At 44.3% G+C, this 20,381-nt stretch overlaps 1 protein-coding gene across 2 annotated transcripts in view; it reads left to right on the top strand.

Annotated features, from left to right (window-relative positions):
* Positions 1-334: 334 nt before the first annotated feature.
* The window catches only part of dgkb (diacylglycerol kinase, beta), a gene marked incomplete at both ends in the record, with an annotated part of 56,151 nt that continues 36,104 nt past the window's right edge, over positions 335-20,381 (top strand). Inside the window, 13 exons of one of the 2 annotated variants that reach the window (XM_080005923.1) lie at positions 335-404; positions 5,049-5,125; positions 5,478-5,498; positions 5,731-5,878; positions 7,597-7,737; positions 12,932-12,981; positions 13,741-13,815; positions 14,430-14,549; positions 16,298-16,415; positions 16,921-17,009; positions 18,251-18,367; positions 18,655-18,753; positions 19,505-19,606. In XM_080005923.1, coding sequence (XP_079862049.1) covers positions 335-404; positions 5,049-5,125; positions 5,478-5,498; positions 5,731-5,878; positions 7,597-7,737; positions 12,932-12,981; positions 13,741-13,815; positions 14,430-14,549; positions 16,298-16,415; positions 16,921-17,009; positions 18,251-18,367; positions 18,655-18,753; positions 19,505-19,606 — 1,227 coding nt within the window. The remainder of the gene's footprint in view (positions 405-5,048; positions 5,126-5,477; positions 5,499-5,730; positions 5,879-7,596; positions 7,738-12,931; positions 12,982-13,740; positions 13,816-14,429; positions 14,550-16,297; positions 16,416-16,920; positions 17,010-18,250; positions 18,368-18,654; positions 18,754-19,504; positions 19,607-20,381) is intronic. The other variant, XM_080005924.1, reaches the window with a different exon arrangement.

The raw sequence follows: 20,381 nt of genomic DNA, 5'->3' as shown, positions 1-20,381 counted from the left end.
AGTTTTTGAAACCCCTGTGACCCCTTCCGCAGCCACTCCCTGCTGGAACAGAGATATAGGTTTGGTGGGGAGTGCAGGGTGAGGTGGAGGTGCTGCAGGGGAGGTGGAGCTTTGATTCATATTCAACGGATTATAATCCAATATTCAATATTCATCGGAGGGCACGTTGCTGCTGACGTTGCTGAGAGTCGTGTGCCCTGGAGGTTGTAGTACAGTGGGTGTGCGGCCTAACGCCTTCTCTCCTGGCCTGTTTCTCGCAGGGCGGGGCGGACCGGTGTGTGCGCGGCGCTGGCTGGGACAAGCTGGACGGTCGGGGCGCCGAGGAGTGAACACCATGACCGAACACGACAAATGGGTTACGCTGACCCCCGCCGAATTCTCCTTGTTACAGGAGTACGCCCAGTGTAAGTAGACGTGTGTGTGTGTGCGTCCGGCCTGCGTTTTGGGTGTCGCGTGTACTTTGCGAAAGGAGACACCCGGAGCGCTGTGTTACAATTTGTCCCGTCCAAGAGGTGGTGTTCTTTCACACTGTTGATGGGCCCGCTCCCAAAACTCCATCCGCGGTGCTTCGACCGCCCGCGCACCCTGTGTCACTCTCTCCCCCGAGGCTGTGCGCGCTGTTGACATCACCGCATTCAAAGCCGCATTAATGGTGATTTCTGCGCAAGTATGACGTCAAATTGTGAAAGGCGAATGACCTGTACGCCGTGGTCTTTCCGTGAATCGAGGTCGGTAAGTTACCGTCACCGGCCCCGATGGTTATATCACGGTTGAGCGACACCGTGGCACGCCCCCGTACGTCACCACTCTTCACCGGGAGTCCGATATTGCACAATAGAATGGAATAGCCGAGAGAGTAACTCTACTGTTCCGAGGGGAGCGCCCAGTGTCGCAGCCAGCTGGGTTATAGCCGCTCTTCGTCCATTAGCGGCTCCCCCGTCATGTCGGCACAAAGCTCTTAAGGGGGCTGGGAATTCTAAAAGCCGCTGACTTCGACCTCCACCCCGAGTCCTGTAGCGGTGACTTATCGGACGTGCTTCCTTGCTCGTAAAGTTCCTCGACGGTGCTCTGCTGTTTCCCGATCATTTTCGCTCCTGTGCGATATCGCTCCCCCAAGCTGTAGCAGAAGCCTCAGTGAGCCCACGCCTCCTTCCCATAAATGACACGCTCATGATTCTCTCAAAGCCGAGTGTTTCTTAGCGGACTAAAGACGAAGCAGAAACCCTGGTACACCTACGACTGCTGTTGTTGGTGTTGTCGCCGGGCTTGAAGACTGCAGCTGAGCGCGAGAGGCGATGGAAGGCGTCTTTAATCAAAACCCAAATTGGTATCACAGCTGCACAGAGAGCTGCATGTAATTATAAGCAGCGACACAAAGATTCATTTTCAAAAGCACATCATTATTCATATTATAAACTTGCACATCATTATTTTTTAATAATTATCTTCGCTTACATTTTTTTTTCTCTCCGTTCATGAAATCGTGAATAAATGTTGTTTTGCAAGGAGCCATCGGCTGTTTATCAAAGATAAAAGACATCTTAAATATGATTTTTTGAAATGTTTGCAAAATATTGCATGAAGTCATTATTGGAGGATTTTATTAATTCATCGCACAATTATCGTTATTTCTAACTATGCATTTCTGGGGACATAATCCTGCAAATGTTTTTGTAATGGCTGAGGTTGTTGAGGAAAGTTAAAGTTACAAACAATGAGGATGGATTTTGTTTGTCCGCAGCTTGAACCCCAGGTACTTTACAGGTTCGTCTTTGGCCCAACAACATTTCTGTGCATTGGGTGTCAATTCCGATCTTCAATGCGCCCGCGGACTTGCAGAAGATGCTGGAGATGGTTTTCCCACGTGGAGCCGAAGGAGACCACATCACCCAAATGGGCGAAGCTCAACCCTTCACACCTGCAGAGCTTGGTTGCCGGCGCTCCGGGGAGACCGAAGGGCATCAGGGCGACGTGTTACCGTCCGGGCGCGGTTCGAAGGGCGGTGCACTGACGCCACCCAGACAGCCGCGCTGTTAAACCGCTCTGTGCCGAGAGCCTCAGATCTTGCCCTCCTCTCGACGTCGGGTCCTTCTCCGCCTCCTCATCCTCCTCCGAGTTCACGCCGATCACAGGAGCCGGCTGTGTCTTTGTCTATGCTGGAGCGAGCCCAGCGAGGGTTGTCTGAAGCAGGGTGGCTTCTCGAGGGCTGCCGACGTGCGATTTATCCATGGCAACGTTCTTCACAATGAAAGACGACAAAGTGCCACCACCATGTGCTGCTCTACCCACCACCGTGACCAAAGAGTTGGATAAATTAAACAAATCTTCTCACTGACTAGTCAAGAACTTTGAAGTCTCGAGAGTGGGAAAATGTCGTCCCTAGTCCAGCCAGGGATTTTTGAGTCCCTCCTTGCACAAGAGCTGGCGCGGTTGGAGAGGATATCGCTGTTTGTCCACAGTGGCCGGGAACCACACTGCAAATCCCAAGCCCTCAAATAAATTCACCCCTCATGAATGAAATACCATCCATCGATCCATCCTGCCTTGGATGTGCATGAAGGTGTGCGTGGGGTCACGATTTTAAGGTTTCTGCAAAGTTTATATGATACATCCATGGGCTTTTGTTCCACTGATATACAAATAGCAATAACCAGCAAAGATGCATGAGGCAAATCATAGCAAGCTCCGATTAACAGGAACACTGTGGATTTTATAATGGAAAAGTAAGAGCGGCTTGCTCCGAAAGTTCCATGATATTCAAAGTGCATTTTGGAACTACTGTGCAAACATAATAGCGATCTTACTGAGGTGGTAGTTAAGTAGAATTTATTTTGGAGCTAATTCTATATCTCTGCTCCCTGTCTTGACAGCATTTTAACTGGAGGCTCTTTTATAAGCTGTTCACAGTGCCAAGTCTGAATCTAAATAATTAATGTTTTTTTTTCTCTGGGATCTCTCCTACCCGCAAAGTGTTTCACTTGGCAACGACATTTCTCACTTTAATTGCTTTGCGTCTGGCGACAACAGTGTTTCTGCGTCTTTGCGTACACTGTTTCTGCCAGGCCCTCTCCTGTGGATGCTGTAATTGTATGCAAATCTAATTGGTTTGTGCTTTCAAAATTTGCAGATATTTGTTTTAAGCTGTTGATTGCGTCTCGGAGACTCGAAGAGCCTTGTATTTCAGTTTCAGATTCAATTCAATTTGCTCGCCATTTGCACGGGGACAGGACGGTACAGGAACACCGGAATTCTTCTGCGAATCTCTCAGATCCAACTTTGTGAACATAAAATGGTAATTAACGGAGCAGCAATAAACACAACACTTTATATACATATTGAGCTGAACCGCCTGCGTACTGGCGTCGGGCGCTTCAAGTCATCTCTAAAGAAGTGGGGCCTATCCGACAGTGCGTCATGCGAGTGTAGCGAACCTGAACAGACTGCCGAGCACATAATCACCAGCTGCCCCCTATACAGCCCACCCTCAGAAGCTGGCCTTTTTGACCTAGGACCAAAGACTCTGTATTACCCCTTCCCACTGCGCCAAAAACTAGGTAACACCTGCGAACATCCGGTATCCAGTATGTCATCAGTGGGAAAGGTAAAACCCGGGTTTCAGTCCCTGCTTAAATGAATGAAACTTGTGACCGTCGGCCCGCTCCACCTCAGCCCCTCGATGGCGAGAGGCTGCGGGGGCGGGGGCGGCTCTCCTCCTCAAGTCCGTAATTGTTTTTTGGGTTTTGTCTATGTGAAGAACAAGGTCGTTGTCCTCTCCATAGACGGTGGTTTTGTTCACCAGTTCCCCGTACAGTGACCCGTCGCCACCCCTGAGTCACCGTGCACGCAACACTAAATGTGTTATATACAATAATAAGCTGGAATGGAAAGGCATGGGAAACAGAAAGGGCTCGGGTTTGCGCGCACAAATGTGTCAACAGCATACAGAACTGAACCGGCTCATGTTTCAATAAGCTCTGGATGAGTCTCTGATGAGTCATAAAATATTCCATTCTTCTCAACACAACAATGGTCGTAATGTCTCTCTCGACATTAGAGTTTTGCCGTTTTCAGCCAGCCTGGGGCAGGTTTAATTCAGCGGATATTATTGCCGATACGGGGCAGATGGGCCCGTATCGGCCCACAAGCTTTTTAGCCGAGCGGCGTTGTCTTCATTGTGAACGCTGCTGACGTCCATCTATCTCCATAAACACCTGCATGTGCGGTGCATATTAAGTAGGTTCGCTATTTTTCAACCCCGGCCTTCGTACCGTCGGACTCGTGGGACTGACCCAGGCCTGGTACACCTGGGGGGAGACCCGTACACCCAGAAGGTTTTAATGTCGGAGTAACCAAATAAATTACTACTGACAATACCGTCATACAAAAACAATGCTTTTTTGGCATGGACTGCGCTGAAGCGCGGCGAGGAGCCGCAGCAGAGCGGCGAGTTCCTCAGTAGTCAAGCGTTCAGCGAGGCATTCATGCACACTTGACAGCGCTTTAATTTGCTTCGTTTTGTTTGGTTATTTCATTATGTAACGCCCTCCCCCAGGTTCCTTACACTTGCAGTGAGTGGTGTAGTTATTAGCGAGATGAGGAGAGGCCGTTGGTGCTGCTGTGGATGAGGAGCGTGGCAGTGCCGTCACTCATCTCCTCATTGTGCAGATCAGGTGCAAATGACAACAATGAAACCCACTCAGTTCAATACGATGAGTAGGATGAGGACTTTCCTCCCCACAATGAGCGGGGCGGAGCGATTACATCAGAGGGTGTGCACAGAGCCAGGGGGAACAGCAAACTACAATATATATCTTAGTTGAATATAACTGCAATACTATATGTAAAAACCAGGAACAGTGTCCGAGATGAAGCAGAATTCAAACGTTTCGAGGCTTTTCGTTTATTTTTACCATCCAGGTGAAGGGTTTTGAGAGGGAAGAGGCGTCGCATAAACTACCGACTGCACTTCTGCATTACTTTTGCCAAAAGTGTGTTTTGACATTTAGTGAACTGCCTTTTGTGTTTTTTTTTGTTTTTTTTCCCTTTAGATTCAACCAAGAAGTTAAAAGATGTTCTTCAGGAGTTCCATGGAGATGGAGTGTTGGCTAAATACAACCCCGAAGAGGTACCCGTTCAGCTGAAGCTGTGTTTATTTAAACTGAGCAATCTCGCCTCCGCGAAAATATATATTTCTGGTACAATCTGAAATGTGTTATCTGTGTTACTGTCTATTATGTTAAAATGAGGAACTTTTATTGGCCTCTGTTTTATTCTCTCACTATTTTAATGACAACTTTCAATGTACTGTATACCGGACACCAATTTGTGGTTATAAAATGTACTGTTGCAGATTACATGTGGTTGTTTTATATTTTATTTTTCAATATAATATTATATATATACATACACAATGCTCACAATATATCTATAAATTGGGCGTGAAACTTTGTTTTTCTCACCAATGCTGCACATCTCAGAAGCAGGAAATCCTCAGTCAGGTAAAGTTTATTTTCCTATGTTTGTTTTATTTATTATATCAACCTTATACATGCCTTGTTATGTGTTTCACAATAAAGTAGAATAGAACAACGTGTGATTTGGAGGGAATGGGAAAAGGGAATAAATACTTTTATCCTGAACGGATAAAGAAAAAAAAAAAAAAAGCCGCAATGTAAAAGGTTATTTGGGATTCTAGCCGACACAAGCGCCGTGTGCTGCGTCTCGTTTCAGGAGATCGACCTGGAGGGCTTCAAGGTCTTCATGCAGACCTTCCTGGAGAGCGAGCTCCCCGATGAGTTTTGTCAGCACCTCTTCTCGTCGTTTAGCATCAAGGGACCCAAACCCAGTCCGTCGTCCTGTGACAAACCCAGAGTCTCTGGTACGTGTGCGGAGGGGGCCCGGGGCCAAACGAACGCCGTGGTTACGCTCAAAACACCACAGAGCCCTGGAGCCTGAGTCACTGATGCCGATAAGATGGAGCTCATTCATGTGCGGGCGTGAGGCCAACTTTCCATACCTTTTGTTCGGCTCTTTCGGCCTTCCTGTATCTGGGTTCTTTACACATTTGTAAAGGTTGTGTTTAGCTCTAACATTGTTTCCTCAGGTAATGAAACCTGAAAATGCGATTATTATTATTATTATTATAATTTTTATTATTAAAACTCTAGTTTGGTGGGATTCGGTGTGTGACTAACCAGCATATTATGATGCTGTGTCCCTTCCTGCTTATATTCTTTATGAAAATCACTACTGTATTCTCTGCCTAATTTGATATTTTTATTATTATTATAATTATTATTATTATTTTTGGTAGGAGGAGGAGGAGGAGGAGGAGGAGGAGTATGAGGGGTAGGGAGGGGCGACAGCGGCGCAGGAGGTAGATTCAAGAGGTCACTTGTCACACACATATACATACGTTCATACATATATGCAGTGAAACGTCTTGAGAGCGGGTCGTCCAGTAATCAGAGGGTTCCTGGTTCGATACCCGGCTCCTCCCGGCAGCACGTCGACGTGTCGTTGAGCAAGGCACTGAACACCCTGACGGCTCTCGATGAGCAGGTGCGCACGGCCTCTCACGGCCGCTGCCGCCGCCGCCATCAATGCGTGAATGTGTGTGCGAATGGGTGAATAAGAGGCAGGTATTGCAAAGTGCTTTGAGTGGTCGCAAGATTAGAAAAGCGCCGTATAAATTGCGGTCCATTTGCCATTTAAGAGGCATTCATATCATAACCACTCTTTTATGTCCATAGAAAGTTGTCGGAATCCTCAGCTCCGGAACGCGGTATAGCGTTATTCCTGCGCCAGCTATCTGTCGTGCAGTGGCACTTTATTCTTGAAGCACCCACATGAGGCTCATCGCTCCGGTCTGTGTTGGCTGCTGTGTGGCCCATTTACCCCGTAGAGCGTGAGCGGCCATGCGTTGATTGGTTCTCATTGATCTGATGTTGATCTCTATGAGGTCACGTGACGGCCCCTCTCGCTGGTTGTTTATCTGCCAAATAGTCCGTGCTCTGCTCCAGAAACCCACTGCACGCTGTACGGTTCTGCCTTTTACTTGAGTAAAAAGTACAGCTACACCGGCACAAAATGACCCGAGTAGGACACACAGTTACGAGATGCATCTGAAGCAAAAGCATGTCCTTTTCAAACGCCAGGTTGCTCTTAAAATTGAAACCAAAAAAAAAAATAATAATAATATATACATATATATATGTATTATACTGTATGTATTATTCGGTATTATATATTATTCCTCAGCCAGTCTTGTAAAAATAACTCCCAACAGAGGGATCAGTGATTCTGTATCAATCTGAAGGGAGTTATTTAACAGACAATGACCAGGCTGCACATTATCCTGTTTATCACACGGCTTACTAAATAAAAGGTTACATCGATTTATTTCGGAATGATGCCAGAGAGAACCTGTTGCTCCTGGCAACGGTCATTATTCAGAAATATCTGCCTGCTGATTGCCGCTGTTGACCGGTCAGAGGTTTGTCATCCCACTGCATCACTGAGTTCATGTGAGCGGTGCACGTTGGAGGTGGAGCGCCGCGGGGTTCCTTGACCTTTCCCGTCTGGTTCCTCCTGCAGGGCTGAAGCTGATGAAAGGCACCTCGACCCCTCTCAAGATGGCCGCCGCCCCCGCCAGGCCTGTGGGCATGGTGCAGCTAAAGGACATCGTGTGCTACCTGTCCCTGCTGGAGGGCGCGCGTCCTGAGGACAAACTGGAGTGTGAGTGCTCCGTCTGAGCCGACCCAGCGCTCCGGTCCCTGTTTTCAGGCCCTTTTTTGTTGTCCGTCTGGTTTTTCTTTTCTTCCTTTCTTCTCTCCCTCTGTTCTCTGTCTCCTTTGGCCTCCTCGAGTTCGAAACTCGAATCCTGACCTGGGTCCTGATCTTGATCCTGATCTGCTCCCTCACAAATCTTGGTTAGGGCAGCACGATTATCCACGTTATTGATACAGAGACTCTAACCATTACACTTTTTATGTAGTTTGTACGTTTCCATTCCCACACTCTGGTATATTCAACACTGGTCCACAGCTCATGCAACATTTTTAACGGTTGCCCAGTTGCCCCGGGCAACAGATTTGTGCCATCTTGCGCGGTGCGGTTGCCACGTTTCATAAAAAAATAATCAGAGCGGTGCAACTCATCGTCTGTTCAGAAACGGAAAATGTAATAATCAGACAACTGAGCAAAACTTCTGAACACAGTTCAAACTGTAAGTTATTGGTAGCTATCGAGGGTTGCAGTGTTTACCTTATAAAAGTAAATACAAAAAACACGTTCTGTCAATCCCCTTTCTTGATATCACTTTCTTCACATTTAACTATGGGTTATAATTATATAGGATCCTTACCCCTAAATTATAAAATTGCAAAAATTTGGCAACCATTTTATCAGTCTTAGTTACTGTAAAATATCATTGATTCACCTTAGGCTTGGCCCGATATTAGATAATATCGAATATCACATTATTTTCATTGACTCCCCCCTTTTATGATTCCTCATTAATAAGTTATCCCTGTGCATTGTATAAACTTCGATCTGTTTTATCCTGTTATTGTGATGCATGCTGACTGACGGGTGAACGGGAGGTCCCTTCCGGACGCACGTTACGTGAACGCCCACGCGCCACTTGCGATCCGTTCTCCGTCATCCGGCATTTAGGCTTCACCGTCTCTCCAAAGAAAAAAAAATACAGATTTTATTTTTTTTTATTCTAGACGTATTTATTTTAATTTAATGAAACCAAAGAAAAACGCTGTGCGCAACCGTGCGTATCGGGAACACTCTCTCCGTCACTGCCCCCGGCAACGGCAACGGCGATGATGTCGTGTATCGCGAGATTTGTGCGGGATTGCATCACGATATAAAAATTTTGGTTATGGCCCAGGCCTCATTCACGTTTTCCTCTGACTCTTTTCTCTGTTTGCTAAATGCTGCTAAATGTAATGTAATGTAATTTAATGTAATGTAATGTAATGTTTGGTATTCCAGCTCTCGTTCTCTTTACGCAGCGCCTGGTGTTTACTGTTTATCCTTTATTGGCACATCAGCAACACAGAGTCCGTCTTTCCGTTTATCACATAATTTATTCACGAGGTTATATTACTTAATTGGACATCAGACTTTTTAATGTGTCGCTATAATTTTCATCTGTCCGCTGAATTATTGAGGAGAGGAGCAGGTCATTAAGCATCGAGACGAGTGTAAATAATTAATCTGCCTTTTGAGTGCGCAGCAGAACATCACCGCTGTGGCCTGGATGTTTGCTCTGCAGAACCAGACTGTGACGGGTACTCACACACACACACACACACACACACACACACACACACACACACACACACACGTGGACGCACACACTCATGCACTCACGCACACACACACACACACACACACACACACACACACACACACACACACACACACACACACACACTACACACGCGTACACAGTCACACACCGCCCCCTCTTGGCCGGTTTAGGAACTGCGTGAAATTGTCACAAGGCTTATGTAGATGTCACTCTTTTCTTGTGTGAAGTGTTGAGACCATCTGAGGCAGAAAACATTACACAAGTCCCATCAAATAAATAAATAACCTTTATTTGTATCACACCTTTCATACTTACATTAAGAGAGGGCAAAAAAACAATAATATAAAGGGAAATCAAATAATAATAATAATAATAATAATAATAATAATAATAATAATAATTAAGCAAAGAAGCAAAGTGGATTGATAAAAAACAAGTCAATATTATACTCAATTAGATCCTGAAGAATAATCATCATTCCTCAGAAATTGATATTCTGTCATTATGTCTTTTGAATTATTAGTCGCAAACAATAACTAATAATTACTACTCCAAATCATTATGATATAACTCTCAAATTGCTTCTCACAAACAGATCCTCTTAAACAGAACAAGACATTACTCCTTATTTATCTGGAGTTATTGGTCTTGAACTCACTACAACACTGTGCAACAATATGAAGCCGGTACACGTTTTCCATTTCTACGCATGGTGACCTGCACCATCCCTAACCCTGTAACTCCCTTGTATTGGAGTTGCTCTTCATCTTCTCCTCCCTGCGTATGTCCCACCGGCTTCCTGTAGGTGTTTTTGGGCCACCACAAACTCCTCCACCACCCAACCGGCACGCAGCTGCCCACCTCCACTTCAACCCCCCCCCCTTGGCCTTGGCCTGGTTCCAGAGAGCCAGACTCTCACGGGAGGCTGTCAATTAGTTTCTCATCAGCGATCGAGCTAAATAGAGCTCTGACGTCACCGCTATTTGACATGGCCACCCCCAAAAATGCCCCCAATGATCTCTCCCATAGCCCTGCAGCGCTGCCACTCCGCAGAGCCAGGGCTCCATTTGAAACTTGGAGCGCCAGGGGTCTCAATAATTCAAACGTGGATGTGGCCGACCTCCCCTTATCTGATCATTTCTGCGTCTCTGTTCGATACAATTCTAAGATTGTGGCCATTATTGGTGTCATTTGGCAAATATTTCAATATATACGAAAAAAGCAAGGCAGTGCTTTCTATGTGGTGGCATCTATAAAGAGAGACCTCATTTCAACGATCCTTTTTCTCAGACATCATGAGCCAAAGCAATAACTGAGGCACTTTACAGCTGTTGACAGGCTGACATGTTAGACAAGCCATCAAAACTTCCCTATCAAACTAAAAAAGTAATGTCACCAAAACATAAATATGAAAGCAATCTTCTCAATGAAAAACAATTGAATTCTGTTGATTACATCAGAACTCCTGGTGACTATCATTTGAGGAATCTGTGCAGCATCTCCGTATTTTCCACATGAGTAAACAGCCTTCTTTGAATTGCACTCTGACCTTTTATTTCTGTGAGTTTATTATCTATTAATTTATTATTTATTTCATTGATGTCCTTTTTGTTTTTATAAACCAGTTTACTAAAAGTTTGGACCCAGGGTCGTTCCACCAGAGGAAACATGTTTATATTGAGACTTATTTGAGAATGATTTGGGAGCAATTCCCAAATAATTCTCAAATAAGTCTCAATATAATAGGGGTTGGGGTTGGGGTTAAGGTTATGGGTTAGGGCTAGGGTTAGGTTAGGGTTAGGGTTAGAGGGGTTAGGGTTTGTTAGGGTAAGGGTTAGGGCTAGGGTTAGGTTAGGGTTAAGGTTAGGGTTAGGGGGGTTAGGGTTAGAGTTAGGGTTAAGATTAGTTAGGCTTAGGGTTAGGGTTAGGGGTTAGGTTAGGGCCAGGGTTGGAGGTTAGGGGTTAGTGTTAGGGGGTTAGGGTTTGGTAAGGGTTAGGGTTAAGGTTAGGGGGTTAGGGTTAGGGTTAGGGGTTAGGGGTTAGGGTTAGGGTTAGCGTTAGGGTTTGAGTAGTTCAAGACTTTGGTTGGGGTTAGGGAGAGGGTTAGTTTTAGGGTTAGGGTTAGGATTAGGGGGTTAGGGTTAGTGTTAGGTTAGGTTTAGGGTTAGGGTTAGGGGGTTAGAGTTTGGGTTAGGATTAGGGTTGGGGTTGGCGGGCTAGATTTATGGGTTAGGGTTCGGGGTTCAGGTTAGGGTTAGGGTTAGGTTTAGTTAGGGTTAAGATTAGGGTTAGTGTTAGGGTTAGGGTTAGGGTTAGTTTTAGGGTTAGGGTTAGGGTTAGGGTTAGGTTAGGGTTAAGGTTAGGGTTAGAGTTAGGGTTAAGATTAGTTAGGCTAAGGGTTAGGGTTAGGGTTCGGGGTTAGGTTAGGGTTAGGGTTAGAGGTTAGGGTTAGGGTTTGAGTAGTTCAAGACTTTGGTTAGGGTTAGGGGGAGGGTTAGTTTTAGGGTTAGGGTTAGGAATATGGGGTTAGGGTTAGTGCTAGGTTAGGTTTAGGGTTAAGGTTAGGGTTAGAGTAGTTCAAGACTTATCGTTTGTGAGGAAATATCGCTGAAAATAATAATTTATTCTATATTTGGGCTGGGGATGGTATCTCAGGCGGTAGAGCTGGTGGTCTAGTAATCTAAAGGTTGCTGGTTCGATCCCAGGCTCCTCCTGCTAGCATGCTGTAGTGTCCTTGAGGAAGACACTTAACCCCTAATTGCTCCTGATGGCTGCGTCCGTCGGTGTTTGAACATTTGTAAGTCGCTTTGGATAAAAGAGTCTGCTAAATGTAATGTAATATATTGATGACCCAAAACTCAGATTCAGTGAAATGTTTATTTTCATTAACTGTATGAAATTTGCTCTACGAAGCAACTTAACTCAGAGACAGTTGGACTAGATGATATAACGTCAGAGCATGTTGTTCTGTAGGACGTTGTCTGCAGTGTGTATGTGTGTGTGTGTGTGTGTGTGTGTGTGTGTGTGTGTGTGTGTGTGTGTCTGTGAAGCGGGGAGGTTGGACTACACTCCAGCAGAGTATCTATCTTGGAATCTGATTCTGCGGAGCAAACATCCAAGGCCACAGCAGTGATGTGCTTTTGCACTGTGCATGTGTGTGTGTGTGTGTGTGTGTGTGTGTGTGTGTGTGTGTGTGTGTGTGTGTGTGTGTGTGTGTGTGTGCGCGTGCGTGTGTGCGTGTGTGCGTGTGCCTGTGTAAGACAAGCAACTACGGCAGTGATGCGGGGGCTCTTTGTTTCCATGGTGACACTTGGGAGCAAAGTGATGGAGAGGTGGTGAATGTCAGAGCTTTCAGATGCCTGCAAGTGTTGCTCTGTTGTTGCTGCTGCACATTGATCACAGTGAAATAGTGACAGTCTGACAGGCTTTATTGAGATTAATAAAACAGTGTCACCACTGCGAATAAAATTGCTCAAAATCCAATATTTTTCGTTTCGCTGATTTGGGTGTGAAGAGCACAGCGATCTGGGTCTCTATGGCCGTTAAACTGAGCTCAGCGTGAACGGTTGTACCTTTCTGTTTGTTATCTGTTTTTCTCCACAGTTATGTTTCGCCTCTATGACACGGATGGGAACGGGTCTTTGGATAGCTCGGTAAAAATATAATTTCTTACAATTAATATCTCCTACTTCATGAAAACATACACACCGATCAGCCACAGCATTAACACAAGTGACAGGTGAAGTGAAAACGATGGATCATCTGGTTCTAGTGGCACCTGTCAAGGGGGGGGATATATTAGGCAGCAAGTGAACAGTCAGTTGTTGAAGTTGATTTGTTGGAAGCAGGAAAAATGGTCAAGCGTAAGGATCTAGCCCGTCTGGTCTCACAGAAGAGCTACTGCAGCACAAATTGCTGAAAAAGTTCATGCTGCTCTGATAGAAAGGTGTCAGAACACACAGTGCATCACAGCTTGATGTGTACGGGGCTGTGTAGCTGCAGACCGGTCAGAGTGTCCATGCTGACCCCTGTCCACCTCTGAAAGCACCTACAATGAGAACATGAGCATCAGAACGGGACACGAGGGGGAGCTACACAATATTAGTGGTTATTAAGGTGGTTTTAATGTTTGGCTGATTGGTTTAATATCTATCTTTTTATTTGTTTCCTCTTACCATTGGCAGATTGAATCATAAAGTGAACCTTTTTCTAAAAGGATTGCATTGCTTTTAGGAGAAATACTTAAAAAAAAGAAACAATGTTTGTTACTGATGGTCATGATATACTGTATGTGTTGGAGTAAAAATAAGATATTTGCTATGGTAATATTTAAAAGCCCCCTAAAAATGCATTGCCTAAGTACAAATTCATCAGCGTTATACTAATGCAATGACCGTTTTGCCCTACTGCAGGAATTGGAACACATTATCTCACAGATGATGCATGTGGCTGAATACCTGGAATGGGATGTGACCGAACTCAAACCGGTAAAAAATAAATAACACTCAATGACCAATTATATAAATAGTTATAATGCATTAAAACCCTTTCTAGGCGTCCATGTTCGGTACTCTACTCTACCTTAGAACCCAAGACAATTCTGTCATTCATCATTTCAACTAAAAGTGCTCAAACAACGACAGCTTCTCGTTAGTCACCACTAGAGGGCGTAACAGTCCACACTCTGTGCATGGACTGTGTAGGTTCATGTTCAGTCTAATATTTACATTGATAATTACTTTAATTTCAGTTGTACTTTTTTCGTTTCAATGCTTCTTACAGGAATTGGTGTGCAAACACAGTGGAGCCATGCTCACCAAGAGTCATGACCTGACCATGCTTTTTGGATGGTGATGCTGCCATTGAGTTAATAACCTGATGACCCTGATCATGTACCTGATTATCCCTGATCATGTACATTTTTTAATAATATGGATAAAACACATCCCAATTCCCACCATTATCTGGAAGTTGGTGGTTTCTTCCACATTGTTGGTTTGTTTTGGCCAAATTACGATAAGACACGTGCTCTCTGGCGGCTTCAAATTGTGCAAAATAATCCACATTGAAACCTCTCCCGTGTTCCGTTCCTGTTTTTAAGATCCTGCAGGAGATGATGCAGGAGATCGACTATGACCACGATGGCACCGTGTCGCTGGAGGAGTGGATCCAGGGAGGAATGACCACCATCCCTCTGCTGGTTCTGCTGGGCCTGGAGACGGTCAGTTCCTTCTTATGCTCCACCATTGCAGCTGGAAGTATGTTTGATCCTCAAAATGTCATTTAGTTTTTCTCTTCTAAGCCACAAAATAACCACGTCAAGGTCAATTTAGTTAGGCTACATTCCATACATTAGTCCAATTATTCATTCACACACTAAGATGCAAGTCTTAGTGTGTGTGTCTTAGATGTCTTTGCCAGGAGACAATGTTGTGAACCTTTTAATTCACTTATTTTAAGTTGAATCATTATTCAGAATTGGACGTTTTGACTAAGCCTAGACCAGGGGTCTCAAAATAATGCCCCGGGGCCGCATGCGAGACAATTAAACACGGCCCTGTGCATGTTTATAACATTTTGTTGAATCTTGCACACAAATACATCTAAAAACTTTTTTTTAGCACAATGCCTGATCAATCCAAGCAATCTTACTTAATGCATATAAAGATATATATTTATTTTACGATTGTCTATTTCTAACATACATATTAGACATAGACATGTTATTGAGCAATTAACTAAAAGACAAACAATTAAAAAACACGGGACAATTTATTTTCCAGTAGATCTTCAACAACCCTCCGGCCAGTGGCCCCCAGGTCATTTCATCTGGAGACCCCTGGCCTAGACAGTCGGCGTCGTTATGGTGGAGTGTGTTTACGTGTCCACTCCCTGGTGCACAACAATGGTTAAATGGTGGAAGCACTGTGCTTGTCGGAAAGCTCAGGTTAAGATTAAAGCAGTAGTTCTCCAGTATCAGTGTCACAATCATGAATTTCTATTTGACAAGGAATTGTCATCAAAATAACTGTGAATACCAATGACCGAAATGTTTTTATTTTTTCCTGATCCATTTAATGACACAATCATACCATAAGCCCATGATTGTGACATGATAACATAATAGACATCCATCTTATGAAGAAGAGCAATTCACTGGCACTGGAAATCTAAACGTAAAACATGTGCGTAGACAGTGGATTTTCCTCAACTCGGCTACTCGAAATGCGCCTGATTCACATTCCGTTGACTGCTGTTATTTCATACACTGGCTTCAAATCCCCTGGGCATTTGGATGGAAATTTGGATGATGGCCAGCTTTGGACCCTGCTTTTAGAGGACTCACACCTTCCTCCTTTAAGACGCAGGTGCATTATGAATGCATGCACGGATTCTGTACGTCGGAGTTCTACGAATTCTCCCGGGCAGATGCCGTGCACAGATGCTTCCTAAAACGTTGTTTTACTGCTCTATTGGTTCCCAGATGTCGCACTTGTCCCCGCTTACCCTTCTCGCTGTTTGCGTCGCTGTACTTAGTTGCCGCGAACGAAGTGCCGCCCGGAGCGACGGATAGACGTCTGAGCTGCGCCGCAATTCAAAATCCCGACGTGTTGCTTCGCACCGTGTCCACTAGATGGCGCCGGTAGATCAGTCCGCTGAGGATCCGGCCGGCGTCCGAGGAGCGTTGAGTTCTTTTGACGTTACTGACGAATGGAACCGCCGAGGCGGAGCAGCCGCACCCTCTCCACCTGTATTTGGAGAAAGTCCAATGTAAGACGCCAGGTGAAATAAAAAATAAAATTAAAATAATAAAATAATGTTTTTTTTTCAAACAAGAAAAACCAACCCGGCCGGTGTATATCTGGTCTCCTTCTCTCGCCCTGGTGGGACAAAAAGGAGCGAACGGTGAACTTGCACGTAATGGCTCCGGCCTCTGCTGAGCGGGTGAATGATTCTGCTTTTCCCCAGAATGTGAAGGATGACGGGCAGCACGTGTGGCGGCTGAAGCACTTCAACAAGCCGGCCTACTGCAACCTGTGCCTCAACATGCTGATCGGCCTGGGCAAGCAGGGCCTCTGCTGCTCCTGTGAGTGCCCGGTGCCAAGTAGCGAACGTCTATGCTTTTTACTACTTTCCCCACATTACTGTAGCTGCTTTGAATTGAATCGATATGGCACCGCTTGCACTGTCGTTTTTTTGGTCAATTATAATCAGGCGCTGCGGGGAAAAAAAAGCTACAGTAGTATTAACTATATATAACTTAACTATAAGTAACTCTAAGTTACTATAAGTATAAGTATAGACTCTTTATAGCAGGGCACCGGATGTGACAAACAGTATAAATAATACTTTTCATACTTAAGCACATTAAGAATTATACTTATACACTTTTACTTCAGTAGAAATGTTAATGTGGTACCTTCACTCATTTTGCGTCGGGGGATTCGTTTGTAAAATGTCTGAGTACAGACTTGAGGGAGATCTTGAAGTTGCACATTGTTCAGAGGCGAGGGGGCGGTTCTGTTTTTTATTTTTATTTTTTTTATTGTATTTTTTTTTAAATTGTGATTTATTTTCCCCCCCATTCCCAGTCTGCAAGTACACGGTCCACGAGCGCTGCGTGGCCCGCGCCCCCCCGTCCTGCATCAAAACCTATGTCAAGTCCAAGAAAAACACGGAGGTGCGTCCAATTGGAGTGTTTAGTCTCCGGCACGCACGGATCAGCGATGCGGCGCGGAGCTTAGAGCCGGCGCTGCTGCGCCCTCCGACGGGATTAAAACTACTCGGTCCGCCGCCGAGCAGCCACAAGCACCGGGATCACCGCAGCACCGCGCTTCTTCACGTTGTCCTTCTTTCTTTCTTTCTTTCCTTCTTTCTTTAATTTTCCTCTTTCTTTCTTTCTTTCTTTCTTTAATTTTCCCCTTTTATTCTTTCTTTCCCTGTTTCTTTCTTTCTTTCTTTCTTTCTTTCTTTCTCTTTAATTTTCCTCTTTTATTCTTTCTTTCTTTTCTTTCTTTCTTTCTTTCTTTTCTTTCTTTCTTTAATTTTCCTCTTTTATTCTTTCTTTCTTTTCTTTCTTTCTTTCTTTCTTTCTTTCTTTCTTTCTTTCTTTCTTTCTTTCTTTCTTTCTTTCTTTTCTGTCTTTCTTTAATTTTCCTCTTTTATTCTTTCTTTCCCTGTTTCTTTCTTTCTTTTCTTTCTTTCTTCCATTTTGCTCTTTTATTCTTTCTCTCTCTCTCTTTCGTTCTTTCTCTCTTTCTTTTATTTTTATTCTCCTCGTTTATTCTTTCTTTCTTTCTTTCTTTCTTTCTTTCTTTCTTTCTTTCTTTCTTTCATTTTCCTCTTTGATTCTTTCTTTCTTTCTCTCTTTTTTGTTTTTATTTTCCTATTTTATTCTTTCTCTCTTTCTTTCTTTCTTTCTTTTCTTTCTTTCATTTTCGTCTTTCATTCTTTATTTCTCTCTTTCTTTCTTTCTCTCTTTCTTCTATTTTCATTTTCCTCTTTTATTCTTTCTTTCTCTCTCTCTTTCTTTCCATTTTCCTCTTTGATACTTTCATTTGCTTTGTTTTTATCGTCTTTATTTTATTCTGTTTTTCTTTTTTTGACATTATTTTATCCTTCCTTTCTTTTTTCTGTCTATCTCACGCTCACACACATCAATCTGTCTGTCTGTCTGTCTGTCTATCTATCGATTAATCAGATATTCTCTTTTATTTCTTTCTGTCTTCGTTCTTTAATTTTCTTTATTGTTATTTAGTTATATTTTATCCTTATTTGTGTATTATTTTTTTTCCCACTGACACGCCGCTTGCATATTTTCCCCTGCGTCTTTATTTCCTCCTTCCTTGTTTTGATTTCTCGCTCTCTCTCGCTCTCTCTCTCTCTCAACACGCCACCCCCCTCTCCCTCTTCTCTCCGCAGGTGATGCACCATTTCTGGGTGGAGGGAAACTGCCCCACCAAGTGTGACAAGTGTCACAAAACCATTAAGTGTTACCAGGGCCTGACTGGTCTCCACTGCGTTTGGTGCCAAATCACGGTACGTCGGCGCCCGAGGATCGGCAGCCTCCGCCTCATTATTTTCCTACTGTTTCGTGTTGTTTAGGGCTTATTTTTTTGCACCTTTGATGCCTCTCAAGACATCCCCCCAATTTACGCCCGCAAACACTTGTTTTGCCGCCGTATGAAGATACTGAACTGAAATGATAGAAGGCGGTGCTCCAGTTCAATTGAAACAATAATATTAATGACAAACATGCACAATGGAGCTGGAATTGTTATGCGCAGAGAGCGGGCTGTTAAAGACTTGTCGTCACCTCTTTGCAGCTCCATAACAAGTGTGCCTCCCATGTCAAGCCAGTGTGTGACTGCGGACCCCTGAAGGATCACATCCTCCCGCCCAACACCATCTGCCCTGTCATTCTGGTGGGTCCGCTAATCAGAGGTCAGAGGTCATCGCTGGGAATAGTCACTAGGAATAAATTAAATCGCATGAATCAATATATATATTATATATATAAAAATTCAGTTTTTCCCTTTAAAATGTTCAATCAGTGGATGGCGTGAGGTGTAAAAATGTTGTTGTCATAGGAAATTTGCCTTTTTTGACTGTCCCATTCACTTTACTATATATTTTCACTATACTATTTTATACTATATGATCCTTTACGGTACTGTTTTACTATTTATTTCACAAATGGATAAAAAATTTGGGCTCTGAGAGCACATATTTTTTTATCCATTCGTGAAATGGATTGAAAGTCAATTCATTGGATGAAATGGACATTGAGTGACCATCATTTAATTGGAACATACATTTTATGTTCTATTTAAATTATAGTCACTCAGTGATTTCCTTCATATCAAAATACCATATGCTCTTTAGGGGTGAAGCTCTTCCTACAGTAAATTTGACTGCAAGCTGAACTCTCACTTTCTGTTCATTTTTCAGAGGAAAACTTTTAAACTTTAAATTTCAAAAACCTCATGAATTTCCTCATTAACAGGCACGATAACAAAATATGAACCTAACGTGGAAACATCTAACCCAACCCAACGGTTTAGTTCTCGAGGGTTTAATACGCGCTGAAACCGTTCTTTCGGTGAAAATCATCACGGGAGTCAATTCTCCTTTCCCGTATGAACTTGTCAACGCCGGTGTGACCTCTGACCCCAGGAGAGGCAGTCCACGTTGAGGAAGGACTCCAGGTCGAGCCAGTCGAGCCGGGGGAAGATGCAGCGAGCCAACTCCGTCACGGTGGACGGCCAGGGACTACAGGTCGCCGTCTTGGCACGCTAATGCACGCCCATCTTTTCTGGAAAAGAGAGAAATAAAAAGAGCAGTTAAAATTTTACAGGCTTTTAGAAGACTTTTAAAAGCAGCATTCCTCTCACTCTTTTGGAGGAAAGGTGTTTTCAGGCAAAGCAAGGGTGTTCCCTATGTATAGGGCATAAAATACATGACATGAAAGCAAAGACGAAAAAAAGCATGAAAATAAACAGCTAAAAGCGGACATAATAAAATCAAAGAGACCGATTCAAAACAGGCCTCGAACCCGCTCCCGCTTTGGTGTTTGGGACCCGACTGGAAACTCAGTGGAACTGTCCGTGCACGCGGAGGAATAAAAAAACCTAAAAACAGACAAAAAGAAAGAGATAGAAAGTGAAACGGCGATCTGGTTAAAAGTGAACGTGAAGCTGCCTCGGATAATAATAATATGCATTACTACCGGTTTTTCCCTTCACAGTGATAGCGTCGCGATAGGTGCGGTGTCGCGGGCCCTCAGATTACCCGGTGCGCTAGGTATGACTGCCGGTTTCACAGCCGGCTCCGCTCAGCAGCGCCGCCCGCTCCGACCTGATGCTGATCCGCTCCAACGCGACGGAGGCTCCCCGTGGTAACCGCTGGTCCCAGGGAGAAGAAACACAGATGAATCACACCCCGGTCACATCCATCTCTGCCTCTGGCTGGCTAACCAGCGTTATAATCAGGATTATTATTTATAATTACAGGAAGTAATGGATCACTCCTGACTGGACAGGGAGCTCATTAA

Source organism: Zeus faber, assembly GCF_960531495.2.
Source record: "Zeus faber genome assembly, chromosome: 8".
NCBI classification, from domain to species: Eukaryota; Metazoa; Chordata; class Actinopteri; order Zeiformes; family Zeidae; genus Zeus; species Zeus faber.
Note: the sequence above shows the minus strand (reverse complement) of the source record. Positions and strands in the feature narration are given on the sequence as shown.